General features: G+C 37.2%; 1 protein-coding gene across 2 annotated transcripts in view; it reads left to right on the top strand.

Annotated features, from left to right (window-relative positions):
* CFAP54 (cilia and flagella associated protein 54) overlaps positions 1–20435 on the top strand; it is a 279565-nt gene that overhangs the window by 170695 nt on the left and 88435 nt on the right. For both annotated transcript variants that reach the window (XM_029955764.1, XM_029955763.1), the window contains 5 exons: positions 3608–3730; positions 7477–7530; positions 13292–13499; positions 15647–15726; positions 17352–17521. In XM_029955764.1, the coding sequence (XP_029811624.1) occupies positions 3608–3730; positions 7477–7530; positions 13292–13499; positions 15647–15726; positions 17352–17521 (635 nt within the window). The remainder of the gene's footprint in view (positions 1–3607; positions 3731–7476; positions 7531–13291; positions 13500–15646; positions 15727–17351; positions 17522–20435) is intronic.

The raw sequence follows: 20435 nt of genomic DNA, 5'->3' as shown, positions 1-20435 counted from the left end.
CAACACACCACTGGCTTACCCCTCCTTCTCCCTTTTTGGAAATACCTTCTACCCTTCTTCCACAAAGCCCTCTCATTTTATAATGAGAGAAAATTAGACTTCCCTTTGAACTCCTCTCTCTATATGGATCCTGTCTCTGGGTCTTGTTTTCAGATACAAATAGTCCACTTCATTCTATTTCTAAATAAAGACAGTATCTTCCCTAAGGGGAATTCTGGTGCTATCTATTAAGAGAATATATTTTAGCTCAGGAATAAATGATTTTTTATCAGCATGAAAGTTTCTGGATCACTCTTTCTGACTTAGTGAACCTTAAGAGTTCTCCTGCTTTTGATTTCCAATGACACCTTTTTAAAAAAGCTGCATATAACCTTTCTTTCTCTCTTTTTAAGACCATGCTCTGTTCAAAATTGCAAAATTTTTGAAGTTAGGTCTGTATCTTCTTCATCTTTTATTTTCCTATTATATATTAAATAACAAATTCATATATTTATATTCAGTAATTAATTATTGAATTGAAATTAAAATCTACAGATATTTATCAAGGGCCTACTGTCTATAATTTTTAGGGTTTAGTGGGAACTCACCTAGAAGATACGTGGTATTTATTGCTTTACCTCTGAAACAACATTTTTTGTATCTCCTTTATAAAAGTACCATGTTATTAACTCTGATCAGAGAAATTTAACCCATGGTTCTTGCTTATAAGGAAGTGAAAATAGGGAAGGGAGACAGGATGTATATACAATACAATATCATATGCATCTGTCCGTTGATCATTTCTAAATGAATATGATGAGCACTGTCTTCTGGAGTTTGAAAGAGGGAAAATGGTTTTGAGTCTCTTGGTTTTACTAAGTAGGTAAGATTTAGTGAATAAAGCAGAAGTAACTCAGCAGGAGAGAGAAAGAAGGGAATATTTTTGGCAGACAGCAATGTAAAAGATACAGAGATAAGACAGCATGACTCTAAGAGAGCAGTGGTGGTTGAGTGAAGCTAGAGAGGAGGTTTTGAGTAGGGAGAAGGTCATATGAGAACACCAGAGGTGCATGTTGTGGTCCATGATGTCCATGACCGGGCCCCAGTCCTGTGGAGGCTGAAGAGTGAGAGAAATGAGGAGAATGTGAAATCAGAACTAGATAATAGTTTTATTCTGGTCTGTCATTTAGAGGTAAAAGAAGCATGGAAGGGTTGCAGTGACCATTAGTAACGTGTCAGAAGGAGATCCAGAGAGGCACTGAAAGATAGAATCTAGAGTTAAGTTTTTGATTAATTAAGTTTGTGTTTTATTGGATTGTTAGCACTTGGAAACTTTTTGTTCTAGGGTAGCTTAAAAGCCAGTGAAGAACTGCAGACTGTAGTCTGCAGCCTTGGGTGGAGAGGTGGAATAAATTACAGAATCTTGATCAAAAGAAGGACATGATCAGATATATCTGGTAACAGTGTCAGGAGCAGAGTGAGATAGAAATGGCGTCTTATTGGCATAGTAGAACAGAAAAACCTGGCTAGGGTTTTGATAGCAACAATGAAAAAGGGCAACTGATGCATCATAGAGAGGAAGAAATGACAGCCTGTTGAGTAGAGTTTGCCTGACCTTTCTGAAGTAAACTGGGGTCAGCGAGTGGGAAGAGGGAAAAGTCATAGTCAGGATATAGCAAACAATACTTTCTGACAAGTCAAACAGCAATAGATCAAGCTGTTAAGTTTCTGTTGTGCACTCATGTCTTTCAGGGAAAGCTTTAAGACCTCTTTATGATCAGCCAGTCTGCCTTCACTTTAGAACAGGCAACATCTTGAAAGATTTATTACTCTCAACACATCTATCATTCCTGGGACGGGAACTGATAGTTCTGTATTTGTGCGAATGAAGGGTTGATTTAAGGGTAGTTCTTTTTTCCATCTGGCTTGTTTATGTTCACACTGTTGGCCGTTTCTGAAAAATCCATGTTCATTATTATTGCCATTGTTTTTTAAAATGGCTGGATTGGTATGATAAACTGAAACCAAAGGTAGCCTTAGCAGTTACAGGTAGTTAATGTACAACCATCTCAAAGCCAAGACCAGAATAGACTAACCTCACACAGCATTTCCTCCAAGGGGTAACATGAAAAGTGTTTATCTACAAGTCTAAAAAGAGCTCATATGACTCTCTAATGCCTGCTTGGATTTTACATGGCACCGGGGAGATTAGAGCCCAAGGTATCTTAAGCAGGAACCAAAGTATGCAACTTAATAGACAAGCAGTTTTCTCTTCTCCATTGAAAATATTCTCCTAACCTTTTATGCTTTATTTTCAGGTGTTTGTCACATCCTGTTTACCCTGAACTTACCTTCTTTTTGGTTCTTTAAAATTTATATACTTTCGAAATTCCTAGGGTAGTGCTTAGCGGAAAAGAGACAATAAATGTGTGTGTGTGTATTTATTATAAGCATATGATCTTCATCCAATTTTTTATTTCATTCCCTGCTTGCACAATTTACTCTTCTCTATTTCAACAGTCACTGGAGTTTGCAAAATGTAAGTAAAGGTTAGGGCCCTGCCTTGTTCAAAATGCTCCAATAACTTCTTATCACACAGAGATTAAAATTCCGAGTTCCTACTCTGGTCTACAGGCCACCATTCATACCTATGTCCTAACTGTCTTCCCCTCCCTCCCTGAACTCCTGCCATGCAGGCTCTTCCTTGAGCACCCCTGGAACCCCAAACTGTGCCTTCGGCCACATGACCTTTGTACTGGAGTTTTTAAACAGATTTTCCACATGTTTCTCTCTCATGTCATTCCCAAATTTTTTCTTGGATATCTTTTCAGTGAAGTCCTTCTTGACTGGAATTTTGAAAGTAGCATTTTGTCTACTATCCCTTTATCCCCAGTGTTGATCTTTGTGTATCATTTGAATTTAGCTAAATACACACCTGGAAGGAATGTAACATCCAAGAGGGCTTGGTACATAAGAGATGCCCAATAAACATGTTGAATGATTGAATGACTTTGTTCAGGAACTTTTCTTCCCATAATTTCCTGGTTGAAAGTCTTGCTGGATAATATTCAAACTGAGCCACATACAATGCATAGTCACCAACTGATTAATTTTAAGGATATGCCTTTAAAATTGACAGTGTCCATTAATCATGGTGACAAAGCAAATAGTCTCTATGTAGATCCATTGTAGTAGTCATCTCCTGGTGTGTTTCACTTTGCTCGGAGAATTAGAGAACATCAGGAGTATTTTTGTTTTGTTTTTCTTTTAAGCCATAGTTCACTATGGGAACAAAAAATTTAGTTATTTTTTAACTCTTGTACGCCTGCCATATTTTTGTGTTTGCCTATCATGAAGTAAGCCACATCTGATAAATGTCCACTGTTTTGAACAATTGCCTGCTGTTGTTTATCAGCTTCTTGGTCTGTTGCACATGTAAACTAGCTTATGCACAAACACATACATCTCCATCCACTGTGTTTACCAAGCATTAATTTAGAAGGCATTACCAGCACTAAGCAGAAATTTGGGCCTCAGAAAGTTGATGAGTTTTCTCTAAAATTTTTATTTTGTAAGTAAAACAAATCATTTAATTTGAAATCTCATTTCTTTTTTTTTTCCTTTAAAGATAGAAGTCCTTATAGATTTAAGATTTTTTTCTGAAGCCTTTTATGAGATATCCCAGATTTTTTATGGAAAAAACATGCCTTCCTCAATACCCGCTGGCTGTAAAGCTACTGGAAAAGTGAAGGTAAGTCTGCTGTTTGATTCAAAGCCATTTCTTTACCTTTTGAAGGTTACATTCCTAAAATTTAGGGAATGCTTCTACAAAAGTGTATTTACAAGTCTCTAGTACTGCAAACCTCTTTGTTAAGCCTGGTTATAGCTAGCAGCAGGCTTTTACAAGGTTTCATTTGTCTGGAACGGAAGGGTGTTGTGTGGGGGAGTATGGTATTGGAGTCGATTTTTACAGTGAAATTCTGTCTCTATATTATGGATGGTCTCTGTAGACACATATATCAGCCACTACCTCTTAGACTTTGGCATCTAATCTTATAATTTCTGGTTAATGTTGTTAGTTGAGACGATTTCTCCTCATGTTTTATTTGGATGTTTTTTTGATTTATATATTGTGTAACAAAGTGTTAAGCATGTATTGTTCAAATTGTATTTGTAAATTAGATAATTGAAAAATCCTTGAAAATGAATACTGGCATTTATATATAAATCAAAGTGAGCCATTTTCCCCACTATTTTGGGTTTCATGGGAATCAATGAATGTTCTTGCAGCAGCTTGGACCCTTGTATCCAGGAATAAAGGAAATAAGAGGTAACAAGTCAGTTTCCTGGGGGAGATGTATGCTCAAGGAGTGAGACTGGCAGACACAGTACATACTGGTGACATTTAAATTTGGAAGACCTAAAGAAGATGGGAAATAGGCTGTAAAGTCTTGAAGATTACTTGTATCAACGGACGTTAAATATACATACAATGCATTCATTATTTCAGCGTATTCCCCTAAAGTGTCACTGCTTATTTCTCAATATGACTGCTACAGCATCATAATTTGTTGTTTTAGGGGTAAGTGTGAGGTTATCTACAGAAAATCCTAAGAGGGACATACAGTACGAAACATGATATATCTGTGTTTATATGTATATACATCTCTCTCTCTCTCTCTCTCGACAAAGAGGAGTCAGTTGGTGTTTTTGCTCATTTTCTTGGCATGAACTAACTCATTTTCTTCTCTGGGTTAAATCGACAATATTTTCTTGCTTGTTTCTCAGCCAATAGCCTTTCCCTATTGTAAATCATTTGTATTTTCTTATTAAAATCATATTTTAATTCATTTAAAATATTTTGGGGTGCCTACTGAATACAGGCACTATTTTAGCCATGGGGATAGACCAGTAAAAAGATAAATGGAGTTGTTGCCTTTTTGGAAGCATGTTACTATTGGACATTCCAGTGAAGAAGACAAACAATAAACATATTAAACACATAAATATATGTCAGGTGATGATGTACCATGAGGGACGCTCAAGCTGAGTTGAAGGAACAAAGGGTGATTAGGGCAGTGGGTGGCTATTTTCAAGGTGGTTTGGGAAGTCTCTCTTATTAGAGATTTATTAGGGAGTTTTGAGGGTGAAAGATTTGAGGGAAGATTAGGAATAGGAGAAAGTAGAAGAGCATAGGCCCTGATGGAGATCCATGCAAGATGTGGTCAAGGAAAATCAAGGAAGCTGGTAAAAGAAAGAGGAGGAAAAAATGGTGGGACTCAGGAACTACAGTTGTATAGGACCTCTTAGGGCTTGGTCAGACTGGTGTTTACTCTAAATAAGATGAGAAGCCTTATAGAGTTTTCAGCAGAGGAGTGACGGGATAAGAATTACTTTTCAAAGGACCATTTTGCTTGCTTTTTGGAGAATATGATGTGCTTGAGCATGGATATAAATAAGGAAATCAGTTAGAAAGCCTTGCAAATAAACTGAGACATGACAATGGTTGGGGTAATAGTGGTGGAAGGAATGAAAAATGGTCTCCTTAGTAGAGGTGGATCCTACAAAATTTGAAGCATTAGCATAGAAATTTAAAATCATGAAATCAGCTGAAGCAAAGAGAGAGAAATAGAAGTCAGAGGACTAAATGTTGAAGTTATCCACATTTCAAGTCTAAGAAGATAAGAAGGAAAGAAAATCCAGCTGGGTAGAAAGAGAAACAAAAGAGAGTTTTTAATGTTCATTGCTTTCACCAAAACAAACAGTCTGAAACTCATTTTTACAGGTAAATTCTGACTTCATTTTTATTATCTAGTTTTCATGAGAGAAAAGTGTGGTTGAATTGTCTTTCAGTAGATTCTGACTTTAAATTTTGTATTCTCCAAGTTAATTTGAAGCTTTGTAGCTTCAGTTGGCAACTTAAAAAGTGTAATTAAAAGAGGAAATGCATTCAGGATTTATAATTAAAATAGGTGCCAATGTTATTAGGCTGCAGGCTAGTTATTTAAAGAAAGGATTAATTAATTAGATTTTAGTTGTAAAAGAAGTAACTGAAAAAGTCTTTCAGATTACTACTGGATTTTTCACTGGCTTTAAAAAAATTCTATCTTTTAACATGATACTCCTATTAGGATTCTGTTCTTATCACCAAATCTAAAGTCCATCATCAACTTTCTTCCTGTTATATCACCAACGGTCTTCCCTTGGACTCGCTTATTCACTCTTCAGTGGATGAGAGAAGATAAAAAATATCTTTAAAAAAGGGGAAAGATTTTTAGCAGTTACCAACACTTTATTCCAGTAAGAGCTATATGTGATGTCTTGGTTTAGGGGTCCCTCAAATCCCTCAGGTCCTAAGAGAAGGATTTGGGAGCAAGTAGTGTATTTGGGAGGTGATTCCAGGGAGAATGGTGTGTGGAAAGTTGGGTAGGGAAGGGAGGAGAAGCCCTGCAAGGACCGTTAATGAGTCACTGTGTGGACAAGCAGGTCCTCAGAGACCAGGGAGAACAGTCTTGTGCTCATTGGGTTGGGTTGCTCCCTGCACTTCCAGCCTCTCCTGAATACTCTTGTAGCCACAGAACACCCTCAAGCAAAGGCATACAGATGTCTGAAGTAGGATACTGTCCATCAGTGAGGAACTTATCCATGGAAGCTTCCAGATAACTGAGCAGATGTGGGCAGGGCAACAGTATTAACATCTTTGAAAAAGGGCGTCTGGTTATATGAAAACCAACTTGGTAATAAACTATTTAAAAAAAAACAAAAGGGCATCTGTACCAGGAGGAATGCACCCTACATGGTGATACAATCATCTCATGTGGCAAATAAATGGGATGTTTCCTAATGTAACATTATATTTAGAACCAAACATACTGACAGGTCATTCACAGTAAAGGAAAAGAACCACAAAAAGAGTTATTCTGAAGAGTAAAGTGATTTTACCTCAAACTGGCAAAGATTTTTCTAAATGCTAATACTCCATTATAATACTCTTATAACACAGCAATTCTTCTCACAGGAATCTATCCAAAGGGGATAATAAGAAATGCAGACGAAATGGTCACCCCTGTTATTTAAACTAAGGCTGAATGGTGGGACGAGACTGGGAATTTGTCCCCTTTGATGTCTAACAAATGGAAAGGAATTATTATGCTGCATTCATAGCATAGAACATTACTTAGCTATTAGACTGAGGCTTACAAATGACTTAATGACATGGAAAAATAATTCTGATGCAATGTTTAATAAAAAGGAATACAAATATATATTTAAAATACATCAAAAAAGAAATTGGTAGTAAAGACACCAAAATACTAACATCGACAACCTAAAATAAGTTGATTTATGTATAATTTTTTACTTTCTTCTTTATTCTATACTTGTCGTTCTGACTAGAACATGTATTGCTTTTATAATAAAAATTACATTTAAAATACTTTTATAACACGTTTAAAAAATAATACTTTTGTTTCTAATTAGTGCTTTATATATTGACAGATATTTCAATCATTTGACTCAGGAAAACCTCTTACTAGTAAAGAAAATATACAGGTAAGGATAACAATATTTTATAAATGTTGGATACTTAGGGTAATTTTGAATCATTTCAATCTATTTGGTAAGTATAACACTTGTTTTTAAAAATCTGTGTAATTAATATGCTCTTCTATTTCTAAAAATGGGGTTTTATCTCCAAATGTTGGGTCTGAGGTAGGATTGGACCCAAACTGGTCTGGCTTTTACATTGAGCAAATATTGCTTATTGCTTGTAAATGTTTAAATTACATATACGTATTCATTTTGTTTACCTAGCCCTGTCAGGTATCTGTCTCTAATGTTTATCTTGATAACTTTGGTGAGAATAGCTGACTTTGATTATAAGAAAAGGACTTTGTGTGTTTTGCTGTTAGCCTACTTATTCAATTCTCCTTCTACTCACATCCTTTCTCCAGTCTGAGACTGCCTCTCAGTCAATGGTTTTCTTTTTTCCATTTATTGAAAAATTTTTAAAAATTATAAAAATAAAAAAAATTATTGAGCTATAATTGACATATAACATTGTGTAAATTTAAGGTGTACAACACATTGGTCTGATACTCTTATGTCCTGCAGTATGATTCCCACTGTAGTGCTGGCTAATGGAAGGTTTTCATATGACATTTCCATAAACAACTCCTCTAACTTCCCAGTGCTCTTTGCAAGCAGAGGACTAGATACTCTATCCCAATACATCCGTTCTTGACACTAATTGGGTGACTGGGATTTAAGCTTTTGATAACCTAGTAGCATTTAAATATCTTTTTGTTTGTTTCAAGTTTTTATTTAAATTCTAGTTAGTTAATACATAGTATAATATTAGTTTCAGGAGTAGAATTTAGTGATTCATCACTTATATACAATACCTGGTGCTCATCACAACAGGTGCCTCCTTAATGCCCATCACCTAAATCCCTCACCCCCGCCCCCTCCAGCCAGCCCTCAGTTTGTTTTCTGTGGTTAAGAGTCTGTATGTTTATCTGTTTTTGTTTCATAAATTCCACATATGATTGAAATCCTATGGTATTTGTCTTTCTTTGACTGACTTATTTCACTTACCATAATACACTCTAACTCCATCCATGTTAGGTAGCATTTAAATATCTTGAAATCATTTTTTAAAATCTTAGGAGTATCGTCAGTCTGACCACTAGAAAGTGTTAGGGCAGGAGAGTAGGAGCGCAGCCCTTGGTAAGGGGGCTACAGACAGCTAATGGATTCACACAACCAGGTGATAGCACAGAGAGAGAGCTGCACGTTGTTCTAATTTTTTTTAAGTGCTAGGAAACAACATTCTGTTTCATTAAGTAAGCTACTTTTATTAAATAATTTTGAGAGTCATTTCTGCAAAATTGCTTTTTGTCTTCCATAATTTTGATAGGAATTATATCCTATCCTTTTATTAAATGTAATCTTACTACTTTTCCATTAGTGCTCATGTTATTCCACAAACTTCACTTTTAATTATGCTTCAGATGATTCATTGTTTTGCCTTAAAATTTGTTTTGATTTATAAGCAACTTGCCTGAAATGAAAGAATTGGTATTAGGAATATACACATACATATTCATATTTCGCTTCAGTGTTCCAAGACCTTCGGATGTTTAGGAATATTTATTTCTTCCCCGTCATAAATTCCAAGGCATCCTAAAAACACTTCTTTAAGGAGTATTTTTGGGTATAAAAGGAATGTCTGTCTGATCATTTCTTTTTAAACAAAAAGAGACTGACAGTATAATGGAAAACTGACTTCTATTAGCTAATTAATTAAAACAGAAGTGCTGGTCTGCCAAAGACTCTTCAGATTACACTTTATATTTTCTGTTTATAGAGAGAGAAAGGAGTATTAAATAGCATTACTAATTAATCTTCTTTTGATCCTCAAGTGTTTGTGTGTAATTGTCAAGACTTATTAAGACACTATTTGCTATGGAGGAAAAAGAGAAGAGAAATGTTCTCCTCTGTCCTATATCCCCAACCAATCCGAAGTTTCTTCCCTAGATAGAGTATGCCAACCATGTTCCTAGCACACTGTTTGTTGCACACTCAGGCTCAGCGCTGTTTCATGTCTGGCTCTTCTGCATGTATTGATTTTCACGCTTTAGAAGATGTTAGGATGGGAGAATGAACAACAGATCTCTCCACTGCCAGTATTGCCTCAGACTCTCCAAACAATGAGATTTTTTTTTTAATTCACATAGGCAAAAAGTTTCCCTCTTTTTTAGAATATATAGCCCCAGAATCTGAGATGATTAATCAACAGATATTATTAATTCAACAGATTTTTAACAAGAGCCTGTTGTTTCCAAGGCATTATTCTGGTGTTGTCAAATAAATACATTGGTCGGTCAGCAACAGATAAACTCCCAAGCCATCAGGGAGTTTATATTTTAGGAGAAAAAACTAATAATAAACATGATATATAAGCAAACATTATAATTAAGCAAATTATATGGTAAGTTAGAAGGTGAACCATGCTAGAGAAAATAAACCCAGCAGCATATAAAGGGGAATGGGATCATGGAGCTAGATTAGGGAGTTGTAATATTAAATTGGGTAATCAGGTTAGTCCTCACTGAGGAGACATTTGTGAACAGGTAAAATTGCACATTTAGAAAAATCTGGAAAAAGAGCCACCTAGGAAGCGGGTACAGTTAGTGCAAAGGCCTTGGGGCAGGGCTGCTTAGCTTGGTTAGGGGCATCTTAGCATAGCCAGAGCAGTGTGAATGATGGGAAAGCAGTAGGAGACAGTGTCACAGGTAATGGGGCCAGTTTGAGAAGGGCCTTGTGGCCTTTGTAACTTGGGTTCTTCCTCTGAACCAAAATGGGGAGCCATTGGAAGGTTTATAGCAGGGCTGTGGCCTAATCTACCTGTTTTAGCTGATCTGTTGAGCCTACTGTGTGCTAAATACTGTTTCAGTCATGTAGGGGGGGGATTGTGAGGTGACTAGGAATATAGTTTTGGACATGTTGAGTTTGAGGTATCTCTTAGATATCCAAATGGACTATTTGAGTCAGAAGCTGATTTGACTTCAGAAATGAGATTGGAGCTGGAGAGAAAAACGCAGGATTTCATCTGCACTTAGATGAAATTAAAACCATGAGTTTGTTTCAAATAACCTAAGGTAAGTGAGTAAGGAGAGGGAAAAGATCCAAGCCCTGGGACACTCCAATGTTAAAAATACAGGAGGGCGATGCAGGAAGCTGGGTCTCTCTGAACTCACAAGTAGAGGAAAAATCTCCTTGTGAGGCAAGGTGGGTTTGCAAGGCCTCCCACCCTCAGATGGAAACTGGCATCTACCCCTACTCAACCCCCACTCAATTTCTGCTTGAGCACGGACCCCCAAGGTGCCTGACTGACTGACATCAGGAGTGACTTGCCTTCTGCTAAAAATATGTGAATTGTACCTTGTGAAAAAACTTGTTATAGGAGTTTCTTCTTTTGTGATTATAGGAGCAAATGTTACATTTCCTTAGAAAACCTGTTTTTCCTCCCCTCAGAAAACAAGCTATTGACCCCTGCTCACAAAGACCTAATTCTTGCCTTTGCTGTGCTAAAAACTTTGCCTTGTATTGGAATGCTAAACATACCTTCCTTTCCCATATGATAAACATCTATTCACCTACTTCAATCTCTATTGGTAAAGATTATGCATGAGTTTTCCACCAATCTATGTTCTGGGAAATTTTTACCTACCAAAGAATTTGTTACCAGAAATTATTGTCTAAGGCAATTTCCACTTCTGTTTGGTACCCCATACACTTTTTCAATAAATAAAGCTGACTCTCGGGTCAGTGCAGAGATGTCTGCCTGCTGAGCAGGAAGAAGCCGAGGCTCTCTCACTCTCATTCACCGACACCAACACCGTCCATCCTTCAGGGAGCCCTGGACCTGCTGGAGCTGGACTCTGGCAGGGCAAGTAGGTGGCTTCATTGGGTTAAGTCTCTGACTTGATTTTGACTCAGGTCATATCATGGTTTGTGAGTTTGAGCCCCATGTTGGGGTACATGCTGACAGTCTTCTTGGGATTCTCTCTCTCTCCCTCTCTCTGACTCTCTCTCTTCCTCTCTCAAAATAAATAAATAAAATTAGAAGAATATATGGGAAAAGAAGAGGAACCAAGAAAGACTGAAAAGGAATAACCTACAGTATAGGAAAGAAACCAAGAGAATATGGCGACTTGAAAGCTAAGAGAAATATTTTCAAAAGAGGAAGTGATTGGGGCACCTAGGTGGCTCAGTCGGTTAAGCATCTGTCTTCACCTCAGGTCATAATCTTGTGGTTCGTGAGTTCAATCCCCACATCAGGCTCTGTGATGACAGCTTAGAGCCTGGAGCCTACTTCGGATTCTGTGTCTTTGTCTCTCTCTAATTCCTTCTCTGCTTCTCCCTCTCAAAAATAAACATTTAAAAACATTTAAAAAAGTGATTAATAGTGCCATATTTTGTGTGAATCAAGCACCATAACTCACTGAGTCATAAACATGCATCTTTTTCACATTTAATAGCTCTCAAATTAGAATGTATTTTATAGTTGAGGGCATGTGACAATTTAATTGGCATATAAGATAATGCTGTATTAGATCAAAAGTAACATGGCATATGAGAACTGAACACTGGTTTAAGGCAAGTGCAGGCCACTGGTGACCTTGGCCAAAGGGGTTCAGTGTAGGAGAGGAGAGGGTCTAAAAGCAAATTAACGGAGAGAAATTGGAATATTGACAACTCTTAGATCATTGTTCTAAAGGAGAGTGAGAATTTAGGCAGTAGCTGGAAGTGGTAGTCAGGATAGTTTTTGTTTTTTAAGATGGAAGAGAAGACAGCATGACTATGTGCTGGTGAGAATGTCTATGGCAAGGGGACACTTATGATGTAAGAGAGAATGGTGGAGTAGATCAGTGCAGAAGGGATCAGTGCCCTGAGTGGCAGGATGCTTGGGTAGGTGGGAGCAATGGAGCTATAGGGTCTGTGGACACTATTCTGACCACCTCAATATTCTTTGTTAAGTAGAGAAAGCAAGGTCATTAGCTGGGAGGGACATCAGGGGCGGGGAAGGGCTTAGAATTTAGAAGCAAAAAGAGCATGAAATGATTGTCTAGGAGAGAGGGGGAGTGAATGGATTGGGAAAATGTAGGACAATGACCAGGCAGCACTGAGGTTTGGTCAGAACTTCAAATGAGACCCTTAGTCTGACTGCATGATTTTCTCCAGCCTTCTTCAGCTGCAGCGTGCACACATAAAGAATGTCCAGCGTTGGATTTTACCAGGGCTATGCTTGTGCCAGCTAAGTGTATATGCAAAGGAGAGGGTCAGGGCATTGAGGGCATGCACAGGCAAGACCTAATGATTGAGCACAAAATCTAAGCTGGATGGGCAGCATGCTTGTTTCTCCTGCTCCTGCCCCAGGACCTCTAATTCACTTATGCTAACCCAGAGCAGACAAGTGTGAATGGCTGATGAACTTTTGTGGGTTCTCTGTTTTGATGAAATGTCCCCTCCCTTGCTCTCAGCACCAGCTTCACTCTCTTTTTGTGGCAGGGCTGGGCTCTTAAGTCATGGGTCACAAAGTGGTGGGGAAACGCATAAGCACTCAGAACTGCTGGGGTAGATCTGATATACATCTCATGCAATAGACCTGCTATGTATGGTACCTCATGTCTATATTGTATTTTTTCATCCAACACCAAATGAGGAATGCAAAAAAGAATGAAAACTAATAATACCTAAAAGCAATATTCTACTGATTTGCCTTGCTCTCTTTGTTTTATTCTTTTAGGCACTGGATGAATTAATAAGTAAAGGATTGCCTGTAATTCTGGTTACACTTGGCCAACAACATCTCCTAAATAAGTTTTCTTTAGTTAAAGCCTACTTTTTAATAGGTGTGGCTGCAACTATAAATTGTGTCCCAGAAAACTCAGTGAAAATAACCAACCATGGACCTGTTTCTGAGAAGAGTAGAGGAAACTTTCAAAACTTGAAAGGTAATCTTTTGTTTCATTTTTGGCTTGTTTTTCTTTCTCCTCTTTCCCCAACTATTTCTACTCCACTTCCAATAATCCATATCAATAGTCTAATATACATTCTTCCATATTGTTCTCTAAGTACACTTAATAACACACATAGATACTTATGTTAGGTATATGCATATCCATTTCTGTCCATGTAGATCAGTATTCATTTTCATCATTAATTTATATAAAATGATATATTTTACATTTTTCTGCATCTCGTGTCTTTTATGGGATAAGATAGCCATGAATAGGAATTATAGGTCTTAGATAAGTATTTATCAACTGTATTGGATATTGCTCTAAGAATAAATGTTTTTCACCATTAAGTATGGTGTTAACTGTGGGTTTTTCATAGATGTTCTTTATCAGGTGAAGGAATGTCCTTTTTATTCCTGGTTTGTTGAGTGATTTTATCATAAAAAGGTGCTGGATTTTACTAAGTGCTTTTCCTGCATCTATTAAGATGCTTCCATGTTTTTTGGCTTTTATTCTATTAAGATGATGTATAACATTAATTGATTTTTGAGTGTTTAAACCAACCTTGCATTCTTGGGCTAACTCCCATGTAGTCATGGCATATAAATTCTTTTTTAATTTATTTTTATTTATTTTTAGACGTTTATTTTTTTTTAATTTTTAATGTTTTATTTATTTTTGATAGAGAGAGAGAGACAGAGCATGAGAGGGGGAAGGGCAGAGAGAGAAGGAGACACGGAACCGGAAGCAGCCTCCAGGCTCTGAGCTAGCTGTCAGCACAGAGCCTGACGCGGGGCTTGAACCCACGAATGTGAGATCTGACCTGAGCTGAAGTCGGAGTTTTAACTGACTGAGCCATCCAGGCGCCCCTATAAATTCTTTTTATACATTGTTAGATTCTGTTTGCTAGTGTTTTGTTGAGGATTTTTACATCCTGATTCATCATAAACATTGTTCTGTAGTTTTCATTTCTTATATTTTTGTCTTGTTTGGATATCAGAGTAATATTGACTCTGTTTTAAAATGTAACTTTTATTATTATTTAGGTTTAATGAGGTCAACAGATAAGAGGATGGTAGCTGTAAAAAATAGAGTTTGTTATTTAGTTTTCCAGGAGGAGGAGCAGGCCATTATCTGGGAGGGCCACACAGAGAATCACCAAAGTCACTCAGAGGCAGACAGAGAAGGAGAAAAATGTGGACTAAACTCTTCATAGGATCTTTCATGTTCTGAAATGCATCTCAGGGTTCTTCCATTCCAATCTCCAGGCATTTATTTTTGATCTTTGTCTCTCACTCCCTTTCTCTTTTAAGGGAGAAAACCCAGCCCCAGATCTTTCTGCTGGGCCTTTCCCAATTCTCATGCCCTCTTTCATATTCAGCTGACTCCTTGTCCCAGAGCCCCTTAATTTTAAAGGAGAAGAGCGACATAGGTAGTAATTGGAAAAAGAGGGAAGTCAGGTGTGTTCAATTCCATGCTATTTTGGACTTCCTCTTACCCCTTGATAAACTTAGTTCTTTAGGTGGGTATTTTTTGCAGTAATTCCTAGTCAAATAACAATTTGTGTTTTTTCCTTTCTCTCTTGTAGTCTAGAAGTCTAGCTTACTGAAGCAGGCAGAGTCCGTGATCTAAATTATCTCAGTTCCTCCTGCTCAAAATGACAGACTTGGATTGTGGGTTTTTGAGATTCTTGAGAATTGTGGATTGTGGTGTTCCAAATGGTCTCACTCTCTGCTCTTAGTGTGAGGGGCTTATGAAAATCAGTAGAACTACTGACATTTCCAAGAAGACCTTATAAATATCTGGGAGACTAAAAATGCTTTGGGGACCTTAAGGAGTCCTGTGATCCCAAAGGAGGAACCATTACTTTATATCAGTAGCCAATAATTTAAAGAACACCACCAAGCATCTTAAAGATGCTTTCAGAATTATCTGGTTTGTTGTTAAAATCATCCTCAGCCTTTGAATATATGACATTTAAGAAACATTTGATAGAACAATATATTTCTAGTTATCATTGTGGGTTTTTTAAAATATGAAATTTATGGATAGTTTCTCAACTAATGGTAAGTTTTATAAATTAAAATTAATATTTAAACTAACCACAGATATTTTTTCTTCCAAAATTTTGTGTCTTTTAGAGTTATTTTTAAAGGATGAGGGAAACTCACTTGATCAGTTTGCAAAAATTAAAGATGACCTCACTCTTAGCACACTAAAGGTAAGTCAGGAAATTTTTTCAAATCATAGTAAATTGGTTACCAAAATGTCCACTATTAGGTCCTTGGGCAGGTTCACTTTCAGGATTGTGTTTGCTCTTGGGAAACTGAGTAGCTTTTCTTGCATAAGCATAGACTGGGGCCAGAGACGGAGTCTTCTCATCATGAGAAAATTAGATGCCCAGAGATTGTCAGACTTTGACTTTACAAACCTGATTAAGGCACTGTGGAAAATATGATTCATTATTTGATGAGATTTGAGTATTCCATTCCCTGTTTCTCATTTCCTAATAATAATAGTGATGACAACAGCAACACAAACAGTTACCATTTATTCAGTGCTTAGTACATGACAGGCACTTTGCATGATTAATTCTTACAACTCTGGGATGTAGGTATTAATCATTTTTGAACTATGCTATGCTGAGCCATGAGAAAATTGAGGCTTAGACAGAAAAAAAATTCCCGAATGTCATGCAACTAATGAAATGCATATCGTGTTCTTAGCCGTTATACTAAGTTGCCCTGGTACTTATATAATGTATACTGCTCTGTACAAACACGTTTTTAGAGACCTGATTTTTGAAGGATTGGTTAGTCCCTTTCTCCTTTGCCATGCTGAGTTGCTATTTACTATTGATTGTCTGCTGTAAAATCTCATTATCTTCACATTGCCAGTTAGGTGATCATAGCTTAACTTGAAATACAATCAGTCCTTGTTATTCATAGATTCAGTATTTGCTAACTAGCCTATCTGCTAAAATTTATTTGCAACTCCAAAATCAATACTCATGGCTCTTTTTTGTGGTCATTTGTGAATATCACAGAGCATAGAAAAATTTGAGTTGCCAACACACACATTCCTGAGTTGGAAAAGGCAATACTCTGATTTTTTGTTTCTACTCTCATACTGTAAACAAGTATCCTTTCCATGGTTTATATATTGCTATGGTTTTTTTTTTTTTTTGCATTTTTGTGCTTTTCGTTGGTGATTTCACTATTTGAAATGGCCCCTAAGTGTAGCGCTGAAATGCTGTTTACTATTCCTAAGAATACTAAATTCCTAAAAGGGCTGTGATGGGCTTTATGGCTAAATGCTGATCCATGCTTATGCAATAAAAGCTTTATTCAGACATGAGTTTTAGAGCTATTAGCTGTGAGTTCAAGGTTAATGACTTTACAGTATATATTAAGTAATGTGTCTTTAAATATAAACACACCTTGAACAAAGTTATATGTGGATCAGTTGGCAAAAATGTTGCGACCAGAGGCCCTCAGGAACCTATTCCTATATTTCCTCTAGGAGCAACACTCCAGTGTTTGCTAGTTTTGAGTGTATAGCCACTTTATGGAACAGTTTAGGTACAATGAATAATGAGTGCTGACTGTGCACAATAAAGGGTAACTATTGTACATGCTGATTCTTGCCATCACTCTCCTTTTCATTTTCTGTACTCTTTTTCCTGTTCACTGAGCACTCTTCTCTGATGATTATGTTCAAATTCCCTATTTGGTCTTCCATTCTAGGTTAGTTTTCTCAGTACATGGGATACAACTGATAAATAAGAATGAGATATTATTTGTATTATCTCTAAACTTCTGTGATTGTGTGGTGTTCTTTCTTTAGTTTACTTTACTGACAGAAGCTGAGGATAGGCTAAACTTACTTGTGTCGGAGATGGAGTCCCCAGGCCACAAGAGCCTGTCCCAGTGCTCCGCTGGCGAGCTGGAGATTGTGGTGGAGGCCAGGCTTCAGCTGGCTGCAATTGCCCTGCAGAGACACCGGGCTGCGTACAGGTGAGTCTCTTCAAGCACAGAAGAGAATTTTTTCCCCACCCTAACTTATATGTGAATTTTTCTCCACCCTAAATTATATGTGAGGTTTGCAATTTCCAATATTAATAGAGCATACTTGTATTTTATTATTCAGGGGCGTTTCATATATTACTATGCTTAAAACTACAGTTCTAAACAAAGCAATTACTTTATTAAAGCATACAGCTAGGATGGGTTTTTATATTTTTTAAGTTATTTATTTATTTTGAGGAGGGGAAGGGACAGGGAGAGGGAGAGAGAATCCCTACAAGGGGCTATGCTTTCAGCACAGAGCTCAATGTGGGGCTCAAACTCACGAGCTGTGAGATCATGACCTGAACCTAAGTCAAGAGTTGGATGTTCAACTAACTGAGCCATCCAGGAGACCCTAGAAAGTTTTATATCATATAAAGAATGAACAAGTTAACAGAGCTTTGCTTTTTTATTTATTGATGTTTTTATTTAAAAATTTTTAAGTCCAGTATAGTTAATGTTAAAAATAAGTTCTATTATTAAAAAGTAGCATTTTTCTGAACTATGTTTTGCTGAACCATTTAAGAAACTGTTTTAAGTGGATGATTACTTAAATGTGACACAACTGTATTACACCTTTCATTCCACCTGTTCGTTGATTCGTTGTTACCCAACCAGTGCCCATTAACCACAGCGTAGTTACACTCTGCTCTAGACACTGATGATACAGAGAATGGAAGAGTTCCTGTATCCATATGCTGAAAGATCTATAAACAATTAAGTGGGATAGTAAAACCATATGGACCTTTATTTTCAAAAACTTCTCATATCATTTGCGATAAATACCTCTATCAGGAGGCCCTGTGACATTTCAGTAATGATTCTTTGAATAATGCACAGGCTTATTATCTTCCATTCATTAATTACATTCAAAAATTAATTTTGGGGTGCCTACAATATGCTAATCATGGTTCTTAGTTTTTGAGATAATTCAATATCCCAGTACTGATAGATAAAATATAAACAGAATATATAACACTATTGAAAATAGTCCTACCTTCGTGGAGTTTATAGTAGATAATAAATAGGCTGATGCTAAACTATGAACATAATAATAAGTGAGGAAATTGTACAGTGTGGTCAAAAGTGACACATGTTACAGAGATACCAGGAGTGGAGGCAGGAGGAGGTGGAGGGCTAGCATTGTAGAATGGTGTGGGTCATAACAAAGCGTATGACTCCAATTTGATGTTTGATGGCTGACAGCTTTCAAGCCCCATTGCTCCCCCCTTCTCCTGCCCCACATCTGGGCAGGCAGATAAGAAAACCCAGCCGCTTTCTTAGGCAGAGCTGTGACAAAAAAGAGAAGCCCACCTGTGGCTTCCACAAAGGGGAAATCAATTCAGCAGAATTTTCCCTTGGCTTTGATGGGAAACACAGAATCAGCTCATTGTTGTGAGCCTTGACCAAAGGCCATGCCATGATTAACCACATCTAAATTTGATTTTATGCTACAGCAGTATAGATTTTTGGAAATTTATAATTTCTGTGGTTTCTAAACAGTGATGAAAATCTGTCTAGTCCATTTTGGATCAGTGATTCTCAAAATGTGGCTTCCGGATTTCTAGGGGTGTCTCCAAGACCCTTTCAGGGGGTCTGTGAGGTCAGAACTATTTTTACAACAGGACTAAGGTGTTATTCATCATCTTCAGCATGTTGTTATTTTCACTGATGCTGCAAGAGCAACAATAGGAAAACTTCTGGCATCTTGCTGTGCATCACAGCAGTGGTCCAAACAGTACTACAAGTGGCCATTACACTCTTTACTGCTGTCCATTTGCTGTTAAAAAATAAAAAACAGCTTATGCTTTTGATGAACCAGAAAACCTGTTATATTTATAAATCTTTATCCTTGAATCTATTTTTAATATTCTGTGGGAATATTAAGTGGGAAATACTCCTAAAGCATCTTTGCTGCATATCAAAGTCTGGTGGTTGTCTTGGGGAAGAACACATACGTGTATGAAATGAAAGCTGAACAAGCAGTTATTTTCATGAAAGACCATTTTTATCTGAAAACACAACTGACAAACTGGTTTTTCAGACTTGGCTATTTGACAGGCATTTTATTGAAAATGAGCAAAAGAACATGCCACTTCTAGGCAAACAACTAATAGAATTTGTTGCTAATGATAAAATCTGAACTTTTACAAGGAAATTAGAATTTTGGAAAATTTCCGTTTGTCACCATGTGCTTAACAGTTTTCTAATGCTTATATTGTTCCAATGAGATTGGGGGTCATTAATATTAACAAGTTCATTATTTTATTTTATTTTTATTTTTTAAATAGTTTATTGTCAAATTGGTTTACATACAACACCCAGCGCTCTTCCCCATAAGTGCCCTCCACCATCACCACCACCTCTTTCCCCCCGCTTCCCCTTCAACTCTCAGTTCATTTTCAGCATTCAATAATCTCTCAAGTTTTGGTTCCCTCTCTCTCCCCAACTCTCTTTCCCTCTTCCCCTCCCCCAGGTCCTCCACTAGGTTTCTCCTGATTTCTTGTTAGACCTAGGAGTGCAAACATATGGTTTCTGTTCTTCTCTGCCTGACTTATTTCGCTTAGCATGACACCCTCAAGGTCCATCCACTTTCCTACAAATGGCCATATGTCATTCTTTCTCATTGCCATGTAGTACTCCATTGTGTATATATACCACATCTTCTGGATCTACTCATCAGGTGATGGACATTTAGTCTTTTTCCATGTTTTGGCTATTGTTGACATTGCTGCTATGAACATTGGGGTACATGTGCTCCTATGCATCAGCATTTCTGTATCCCTTGGGTAAATCCCTAGCAGTGCTATTGCTGGGTCATAAGGGAGTTCTCTGGATAGTTTATTGAGGAACCTCCACACTG

Source organism: Suricata suricatta, chromosome 10, assembly GCF_006229205.1.
Source record: "Suricata suricatta isolate VVHF042 chromosome 10, meerkat_22Aug2017_6uvM2_HiC, whole genome shotgun sequence".
NCBI classification, from domain to species: domain Eukaryota; kingdom Metazoa; phylum Chordata; class Mammalia; order Carnivora; family Herpestidae; genus Suricata; species Suricata suricatta.
Note: the sequence above shows the minus strand (reverse complement) of the source record. Positions and strands in the feature narration are given on the sequence as shown.